The sequence below is a fragment of the Labrus mixtus genome, chromosome 1, assembly GCF_963584025.1.
Source record: "Labrus mixtus chromosome 1, fLabMix1.1, whole genome shotgun sequence".
NCBI lineage: Eukaryota > Metazoa > Chordata > Actinopteri > Labriformes > Labridae > Labrus > Labrus mixtus.
The window spans coordinates 100,001-110,496 of record NC_083612.1 but is presented as its reverse complement, the minus strand read 5'-3'; the positions used below and the strand labels follow the sequence as shown (position 1 = coordinate 110,496).

Below are 10,496 nucleotides of genomic sequence, written 5' to 3'. Positions count from 1 at the left end.
CCTCTATCTCACACTAATCATTAACAGAGTGTCCCCCTCCTCTATCTCACACTAATCATTAACAGTGTGTCCCCCTCCTCTATCTCACACTAATCATTAACAGTGTGTCCCCCTCCTCTATCTCACACTAATCATTAACAGTGTGTCCCCCTCCTCTATCTCACACTAATCATTAACAGTGTGTCCCCCTCCTCTATCTCACACTAATCATTAACAGAGTGTCCCCCTCCTCTATCTCACACTAATCATTAACAGTGTGTCCCCCTCCTCTATCTCACACTAATCATTAACAGAGTGTCTCCCTCCTCTATCTCAAACTAATCATTTCCAGAGTGTCCCCCTCCTCTATCTCACACTAATCATTAACAGTGTGTCCCCCTCCTCTATCTCACACTAATCATTAACAGAGTGTCCCCCTCCTCTATCTCACACTAATCATTAACAGAGTGTCCCCCTCCTCTATCTCACACTAATCATTAACAGTGTGTCCTCCACTCTATTAACAGAGTGTCCCCCTCCTCTATCTCACACTAATCATTGACAGTGTCCCCCTCCTCTATCTCACACTAATCATTGACATATAGTGTCCCCCTCCTCTATCTCACACTAATCATTAACAGAGTGTCCCCCTCCTCTATCTCACACTAATCATTAACAGTGTGTCCCCCTCCTCTATCTAACACTAATCATTAACAGTGTGTCCCCCCTCTATTAACAGAGTGTGTCCCCCTCCTCTTTCTCACACTAATCATTAACAGAGTGTCCCCCTCCTCTATCTCACACTAATCATTAACAGAGTGTCCCCCTCCTCTATATCACACTAATCATTAACAGTGTGTCCCCCTCCTCTATCTCACACTAATCATTAACAGTGTCCCCCCCCTTTATTAACAGAGTGTGTCCCCCTCCTCTATCTCACACTAATCATTAACACAGTGTCCCCCTCCTCTATCTCACACTAATCATTAACAGTGTGTCCTCCACTCTATTAACAGAGTGTCCCCCTCCTCTATCTCACACTAATCATTAACAGAGTGTCCCCCCCTATTTCACACTAATCATTAACAGAGTGTCCCCCTCCTCTATCTCACACTAATCATTAACAGTGTGTCCCCCTCCTCTATCTCACACTAATCATTAACAGTGTGTCCCCCTCTTCTATCTCACACTAATCATTAACAGAGTGTCCCCCTCCTCTATCTCACACTAATCATTAACAGTGTGTCCTCCACTCTATTAACAGAGTGTCCCCCTCCTCTATCTCACACTAATCATTAACAGAGTGTCCCCCTCTTCTATCTCACACTAATCATTAACAGAGTGTCCCCCTCCTCTATCTCACACTAATCATTAATAGAGTGTCCCCCTCTTCTATCTCACACTAATCTTTAACAGAGTGTGTCCCCCTCCTCTATCTCAAACTAATCATTAACACAGTGTCCCCCTCCTCTATCTCACACTAATCATTAACAGTGTGTCCCCCTCCTCTATCTCACACTAATCATTAACAGTGTGTCCCCCTCCTCTATCGCACACTAATCATTAACAGTGTGTCCCCCTCCTCTATCTAACACTAATCATTAACAGTGTGTCCCCCCTCTATCTCACACTAATCATTAACAGAGTGTCCCCCTCCTCTATCTCACACTAATCATTAACAGAGTGTCCCCCTCCTCTATCTCACACTAATCATTAACAGTGTGTCCCCCTCCTCTATCTCACACTAATCATTAACAGTGTGTCCCCCTCCTCTATCTCACACTAATCATTAACACAGTGTCCCCCTCTTCTATCTCACACTAATCATTAACAGAGTGTCCCCCTCCTCTATCTCACACTAATCATTAATAGAGTGTCCCCCTCTTCTATCTCACACTAATCTTTAACAGAGTGTGTCCCCCTCCTCTATCTCAAACTAATCATTAACACAGTGTCCCCCTCCTCTATCTCACACTAATCATTAACAGTGTGTCCCCCTCCTCTATCTAACACTAATCATTAACAGTGTGTCCCCCCTCTATCTAACACTAATCATTAACAGTGTGTCCCCCCTCTATCTCACACTAATCATTAACAGAGTGTCCCCCTCCTCTATCTCACACTAATCATTAACAGAGTATCCCCCCTTTATTAACAGAGTGTGTCCCCCTCCTCTATCTCACACTAATCATTAACAGAGTATCCCCCCTCTATTAACAGAGTGTCCCCCTCCTCTATCTCACACTAATCATTAACAGAGTGTCCCCCTCCTCTATCTCACACTAATCATTAACAGAGTGTCCCCCTCCTCTATCTCACACTAATCATTAACAGAGTGTGCCCCCCTCCTCTATCTCACACTAATCATTAACAGAGTGTCCCCCTCCTCTATCTCACACTAATCATTAACAGAGTGTGTCCCCCTCCTCTATCTCACACTAATCATTAACAGAGTGTGCCCCCCTCCTCTAGACTCTGAGGTTCATCTCTGTTCTCTTTGTTCTGAACCAATAACGTAAAGAGCAGAGACTTGAGGAGCTGCTCTCATTGGAGGATTTTAGGAGGCGGACCCATGGGGCTGCAGATGTTCTCCTTCATGTGTTTGTTTTTTATATTTATTTATTATATTGGAATGTTTGGCTGCTCATTGTTTGTATTTTGTATTTATTTATTATGTTGGAATGTTTGGCTGCTCATTGTTTGTATTTTGTATTTATTTATTATGTTGGAATGTTTGGCTGCTCATTGTTTGTATTTTATATTTATTTATTATATTGGAATGTTTGGCTGCTCATTGTTTGTATTTTGTATTTATTTATTATGTTGGAATGTTTGGCTGCTCATTGTTTGTATTTTGTATTTATTTATTATATTGGAATGTTTGGCTGCTCATTGTTTGTATTTTGTATTTATTTATTATGTTGGAATGTTTGGCTGCTCATTGTTTGTATTTTATATTTATTTATTATATTGGAATGTTTGGCTGCTCATTGTTTGTATTTTATATTTATTTATTATATTGGAATGTTTGGCTGCTCATTGTTTGTTGTGCTGCTGCACCATGCTGTCTCTTCTTTCTCTCCTGGTTCAAGAAAATAAAGTTAAACAGACAAACATGAAGAAGAAGTGCTAGAACATAGAAACGTTGAAAGTGTAAATATGAAGAAGAAAAGAGCTCGAGACACAGAATCAGTTGCTGCATGAAAAGCCACAAAAGAAATAGTAAACTATTTTATTGACATGTTTTAAATTCTGCTATTTACAAGTTCTCATCACCTCACAGCGTGACAGTTTGAATAAACAGACTTAGTTTATGTACAGAGAGAGCCAATCAGAGAAGAAGAACATCAGTGTGAGTACATGAAGACTGACTGCTGTCTCAATCACACACCTCCGCACCAGGTGAGTTTATTAACCACAAATCACATTACTGTTGACTGAAACTCAACCAGGAAGCCAAAAGAAGACAGAAAAGCTTGTTTCCTTTCAAATGGACAGTTACACATTTAGCCACCAGATGGCGGTAAACTCAAGAGAGTGGCGCTGCAGTCAGAGCCTTCAGACGATCCTATGCAGACCTTAATGTTTCCTATACTTTATGATGAAGGGGATTGACCATTCATTCTGAATTAAGCAGTACAATTAAGTCTGTGTTATGCTGCAAAGCATTGTGGGAAAACTATGAGGTCCAAAATGAAATATTTCTTTAAGGCTCACAATCTATTTCTTTGTACATTCTTAATTTTTCTTTTTTTATTTAAATTGTACTGTGTTCACTTTTTGTCTGCAATATTTGCTCTTTGCTGCTGTAACAATGTAAATTTCCCCATTGTGGGATAAATAAAGGATTATCTTGTCTTATCTTATCTTACAAGGAAAAACGGCTTCTGGAGCCAATCAATGGGGTCAGTCCCACAAGGGGGGCCTTGAATGAGGACTCTGAGTGACTCGGGTCCCTTGGAGGGTTATGGATCTGTTATCAGAGCTAAAGGCTGAAGCTGTTGGAATCCTGATAAAGAGTCTTCAGCCATGTTCAGACTGAGAGTAAAGCAAACTGCTGTCGTGTTTTTCTGCTTTAGTTAGAAATAAACCATAAATATTATCAACAGAGCATCATGTGTTCGGTTTACCTCCCCCGTCTGTAGACCTGTGTGGGTTCAGGCAGTCTTTGGGCTGAACAAAACCAAGGAGAGTTTCTCTAGTTAGAACACGACTAAAGCCGATGAATTTGAAGTTTCATGCAGATCGTGTGTTGTTAGTCGTGTAGTGTACGCTGAGGCACGAGAGGCTTTTCTCACGTTTGATTGTACAACTGATCGTACCTGGACAGCGTAATCTGTCTCTCCCCTCGGTCATGAAACTATGGCAGAAACACCCGCAGACCTTCAGCTGACAGAGAATATCTACGTAGCTCATGTTTGTGACTCTTTTAAATAAAGCAGAACAAGATTTTCGTACACACATATGGGACAAGCAGCGATTTATCCACAGGGGGCGCCAAAGTTAACACAACCCAAAAGTTCCTCATGGGAGCTTTAACTCATGAGATTGATTTACTGTCAGTCTGAACACAGCTTCAGGTTTCAGCCTCAGTTTTAAGTTTAAATGATTTAAATGGTCAACGGTGGTGACATCAGAAAAAGTTCGATATGTCGGTGACTGAAATACAAAACAAGATCATTGAAAATACATCAAGAATTCACGTCAGTGGCTTCAAGGTGCTAAACCTGGTTCTGTTGGGTGAGGTCCTCTGACACGCTGTTGAACTCAGTGGCCCGAGTGCTCATCCCCAGGTACTGCTTCAGGAACTCGCTGAAACGTTTCTGGTTGTTCCACTTGCGTGCCGACTTCCGAATGCCGATGAATCCTCCGTACCTCTTCTGGTAAGATCGTCCTGGAGAGACCAGCTTCCTGTAGCCGTGCCTCCCTTTCACGAAGCCGCCAAACCTCTTGGAGACGCTCAGACCTAAATCACCTTGTCCTCTCGCCGCCATGTCAGCTGCCCCTTCTTCCTGCCCGGCCTCCTCCTCATACTCATCCTCAAGGGACAGGGCATTCTGGGAGTTGTAGGCTGAGTTCATCTGGCTGCCTTTGACCCCGAGTGCCCGGGTCATGTGATCAAAGCGTTGCATTGCAACAGGAAGCAACAGGCCTCCCTCCGCCTGCTGATCCTCCTCCTCAGGAAACAGGGCCTCGGCCTCCTCCTGAGATCTTTTCGGCATCATACCTCTGAGCGAGGACAACGGAGAGGACATCACTTTACGACAGAAGTCTCGGTAGAAAGCAGGGGAGACGTCGCCTTCACACTCAGAGAGACACACCTGACAGAGGGGAAGACAAGAGATGGCTTTTTAAAATCTCTGCATCGTAAATGTTTCAGAGAAAGATATCAGTAACTTTGTCTTATCAGCATGCTATGATGAGACAAAGGGACACTGACAGTATATATTTGAAGACATCATTTGCTCTCGTCCTGTCCAAATGCAGACATGTCATTCACTGGAGGAAACACACATCTGTCCTCAGGAATCAATTAGCAACATCAAATTAAAACTCAAATGCCAAAAGGGTCATGTGTTGAGTCAGACGGGAAGGACTGTGATGAGCCTCCTGTTACTTTATTATCACATGTTGGCTGCTGGTGTCTGTTAGTGTCAATTTGTGTGAGAGTCAGGACTGAAGGTCAGGACTCAGAGTCAGGACTCAGAGTCAGGACTGAAGGTCAGGACTAAGAGTCAGGACTCAGAGTCAGGACTGAAGGTCAGGACTAAGAGTCAGGACTGAAGGTCAGGACTGAGGGTCAGGACTGAAGGTCAGGACTCAGAGTCAGGACTGAAGGTCATGGCAGAAAGTCAGGACTAAGAGTCAGGACTGAGAGTCAGGACTGAAGGTCAGGATTAAGAGTCAGGACTGAGAGTCAGGACTGAAAGTCATGGGGGAAAGTCAGGACTGACGGTCAGGACTCAGAGTCAGGACTGAGGGTCAGGACTCACAGTCAGGACTCAGAGTCAGGACTCAGAGTCAGGACTGAAAGTCATGGCGGAAAGTCAGGACTGAGAGTCAGGACTCAGAGTCAGGACTGAAGGTCAGGACTGAGAGTCAGGACTGAAGGTCATGGCAGAAAGTCAGGACTAAGAGTCAGGACTGAGAGTCAGGACTGAAGGTCAGGACTGAAGGTCAGGACTAAGAGTCAGGACTGAGAGTCAGGACTGAAGGTCATGGCGGAAAGTCAGGACTGAGGGTCAGGACTCAGAGTCAGGACTAAAAGTCAGGACTGAGGGTCAGGAGTCAGAGTCAGGACTGAAGGTCAGGACTCAGAGTCAGGACTGAAGGTCATGGCAGAAAGTCAGGACTAAGAGTCAGGACTGAGAGTCAGGACTGAAGGTCATGGCAGAAAGTCAGGACTAAGAATCAGGACTGAGAGTCAGGACTGAAGGTCAGGACTAAGAGTCAGGACTGAGAGTCAGGACTGAATGTCAGGACTGAAGGTCAGGACTCAGAGTCAGGACTAAGAGTCAGGACTCAGAGTCAGGACTGAAAGTCATGGCGGAAAGTCAGGACTGAGAGTCAGGACTCAGAGTCAGGACTGAAGGTCAGGACTCAGAGTCAGGACTGAAGGTCATGGCAGAAAGTCAGGACTAAGAGTCAGGACTGAGAGTCAGGACTGAAGGTCATGGCAGAAAGTCAGGACTAAGAATCAGGACTGAGAGTCAGGACTGAAGGTCAGGACTAAGAGTCAGGACTGAGAGTCAGGACTGAAGGTCATGGCAGAAAGTCAGGACTAAGAATCAGGACTGAGAGTCAGGACTGAGAGTCAGGACTCAGAGTCAGGACTGATTGGATTTGATGTCACATCCTCCAAGTTACAGACTTTCACTTCTTCCTCCTCCCGACCAGAGGAATGTTCTGAGGACTACGAGCTCATCTGCACAATAAGAGACCACTGTGGACTCACTTCAAACATGCAGCTCAACACCTGCTGGGGATGAATGTAAAGCACATCCTGAAGTGAGAACTCATATTATTTGAAGACTAGTATGTGTGTGCAAGGAGGGGCTCACCACTGTGTTGAAAGTGATCTGTTTGGGCAGGATGTTGCTGCAGGACAGGCAGTCTGCCTGGCAGTCACTCTGTGCAGGATGACACAGACAGAGCAGCAGCAGAGCCATCACGGTCTTCATGGTCCCACGGGCAGCTGCACGCCAACCAGCAGAAAAACAAACATGTTAGCATACAGGTATAAATCACCGTCTCTCTTCTCTGTGATGCACTGCTGCAGGTTATCATGTGAACATAGATCCACTGTCTGAGGCTGAGCGGTCAAACACTGAGAGCATGTTCAAGTTCAGTCAGGCTCAGGCGGTACAGAAAACGACGAGTCAGGATCATTACGATAACGTTGTTGTCCCCTTGGTGAAGTTTGTCTCGGACTCAGAGTGTTGCAAACATTCAGCTGCTGTATAATCAATAAAGGAAAACAAAGGAAGCTGAAGAGCCAATAACACAGTTTGAAATAACACACTAAGCAATACCGAGTGAACACACCACTCTGTAGTGCACATCATCATACCTTATAGAGTGAACTCATTGTATCCCACAATGCATTGTGAAAAGAGATTTTTAGTTTTCAGCTTTTGCATTGCATTACGGTTCAAAGATTTGTACGAGCAGAAAGTAGCGTTCATGGTTTACTCTTGTTTTGTTAGTTTTCTTTCCTAGTGTTAATGTTTATTATTTGGGTCTTCAGTGTTTCCTGTTTTATTTTGTAATTTCTCATCCTTGTGTTTCTTTGTTCTAGTGGTTTCAATACATTCTTGAGTTCTCAGTGTATCTTAATGTTTCTTCCTGCCTCTGTGTGTTTCCCTCCAGTGTCATTGCCCTCTTTGTCTTCACCTGTGTCATTAGTCTCACATGTGTCTTTAGTCTCACATGTGTCATTAGTCTCATCTGTGTCTTTAGTCTCACCTGTGTCTTTAGTCTCACATGTGTCTTTGTCTTCACCTGTGTCATTAGTCTCACATGTGTCTTTAGTCTCACCTGTGTCATTAGTCTCACCTGTGTCTTTAGTCTCACATGTGTCATTAGTCTCATCTGTGTCTTTAGTCTCACATGTGTCTTTAGTCTCACATGTGTCATTAGTCTCACATGTGTCTTTAGTCTCACCTGTGTCTTTAGTCTCCCATGTGTCTTTAGTCTCACCTGTGTCTTTAGTCTCACCTGTGTCTTTAGTCTACCATGTGTCTTTAGTCTCACCTGTGTCATTAGTCTCACATGTGTCTTTAGTCTCACATGTGTCTTTAGTCTCACCTGTGTCTCATTAGTCTCACCTGTGTCTTTAGTGTCACATGTGTCATTAGTCTCACCTGTGTCTTTAGTCTCACCTGTGTCTTTAGTCTCACATGTGTCTCTTTAGTCTCACCTGTGTCATTAGTCTCACCTGTGTTTTTAGTCTCACATGTGTCTTTAGTCTCACCTGTGTCTTTAGTCTCACCTGTGTCATTAGACTCACCTGTGTCTTTAGTCTCACCTGTGTCTTTAGTCTCACATGTGTCTTTAGTCTCACCTGTGTCTCTTTAGTCTCACCTGTGTCATTAGTCTCACCTGTGTCTTTAGTCTCACCTGTATCTCTTTAGTCTCACCTGTGTCATTAGTCTCACCTGTGTCTTTAGTCTCACCTGTGTCTCTTTAATCTCACCTGTGTCATTAGTCTCACCTGTGTCTTTAGTCTCACCTGTGTCTCTTTAGTCTCACCTGTGTCATTAGTGTCACCTGTGTCTTTAGTCTCACCTGTGTCTCTTTAGTCTCACCTGTGTCATTAGTCTCACCTGTATCTCTTTAGTCTCACCTGTGTCTTTAGTCTCACATGTGTCTTTAATCTCACCTGTGTCTTTAGTCTCACCTGTGTCTCTTTAGTCTCACCTGTGTCTTTAGTCTCACCTGTGTCTCTTTAGTCTCACATGTGTCTTTAGTCTCACCTGTGTCTTTAGTCTCACCTGTGTCTCTTTAGTCTCACCTGTGTCATTAGTCTCACCTGTGTCTTTAGTCTCACCTGTGTCTCTTTAATCTCACCTGTGTCATTAGTCTCACCTGTGTCTTTAGTCTCACCTGTGTCTCTTTAGTCTCACCTGTGTCATTAGTGTCACCTGTGTCTTTAGTCTCACTTGTGTGTCTTTAGTCTCACCTGTGTCTTTAGTCTCACCTGTGTCTTTAGTCTCACCTGTGTCTCTTTAATCTCACCTGTGTCATTAGTCTCACCTGTGTCTTTAGTCTCACCTGTGTCTCTTTAGTCTCACCTGTGTCATTAGTGTCACCTGTGTCTTTAGTCTCACTTGTGTGTCTTTAGTCTCACCTGTGTCTTTAGTCTCACCTGTGTCTTTAGTCTCATCTGTGTCTCTTTAGTCTCACCTGTGTCATTAGTCTCACCTGTGTCTTGTGTCTTTAGTCTCACCTGTGTCTTTAGTCTCACCTGTGTCTTTCTTCCCTTCTGTGTCAGTTGTTTAAATACATGTTTTTGGTTAGTATCTGCGGGTCCACCTCTTGTTTTCATGACATGCTCGTTAGGTTAACTGGTGACTCTTAATGTTAATTGGTGATTATGTGAATGTGAGTGTGGCTGGTTGTCTTTCTCTATATGTCAGTCCTGTGATTGACAGGCGACACGTCCAAGGTGTAACCCCGCCTCTCGCCCAATGACAAGTAGTATCTGCTTCAGCCCCTCCGTGACCCCAAACGGGTAAAGCGGTATAGATAACAGATGGATGGATGGATGTGTATGACACAAGAAATCTGACCCAAGAAAGGTTGTGTTCTTGTTAAAGGTCATTTATAAAAATGCAAGTGAGAGACATGTCTTACAATAAAAATGGACATGGAGCACAATAAAGTAAAACATAAATGGAATGAGTCCAGACAGGAAGTGAGACTAGCAGCAGATTAAAGAAGTGGTAAAAACAGACTAGAAGAATAAAGACAGAAAGAGGAATGTTTTGACCTTCTTGTGGTGGGAACAGCGCAGACTGGTGAGTCTGACGTCAGAAACACACAGTTTTCATCTCATTAAACAAACTCGTTAACTCCTTTAATTGATGCCTCAATTAATGCCTCTGGCAACACACTGAGTCATTGTTTGCTGCTGACACACACACACACACACACACACACACACACACACACACCGATAGACACAATCTCTCTGCTGTAACTTGTCATTATCTCTTAAACTAATTAGTCTTCAGTCTTTGTAATGTCTCGTTAATTAAAACTTGTTAAAGTGTAATATTTCTACAGTTCATCCCAGACAACACGATCTTCATGTACGGGTCTGTAGGTGTTTAATTCTGGTGTAGTCCATGAAGAAGCAAAGGTACATGAAACAGGAGTTCTGTAGGACAGCTGGGGGGCGGAGCCAGAGGAACAGCTGGCTATGTGTTTAGACAAACAGCTTGGGCGTATCTCATCTCTGCGTCCTCTTGTTGTTGACTCTGTGACTTGGCTTCAATGAAAATGTTCTGCCATCA

General features: G+C 43.7%; 1 protein-coding gene across 1 annotated transcript in view; it reads right to left on the bottom strand.

Annotated features, from left to right (window-relative positions):
• Positions 1-4,470: 4,470 nt before the first annotated feature.
• LOC132980089 (prepronociceptin-like) overlaps positions 4,471-10,496 on the bottom strand; it is a 17,515-nt gene continuing 11,489 nt past the window's right edge. Inside the window, exons 2-3 of the mRNA XM_061046011.1 lie at positions 7,041-7,174; positions 4,471-5,300 (exon numbers count right to left, since the gene is read on the bottom strand). Coding sequence (XP_060901994.1) covers positions 4,701-5,300; positions 7,041-7,160 — 720 coding nt within the window. The 5' untranslated portion in view covers positions 7,161-7,174 and the 3' untranslated portion in view covers positions 4,471-4,700. The remainder of the gene's footprint in view (positions 5,301-7,040; positions 7,175-10,496) is intronic.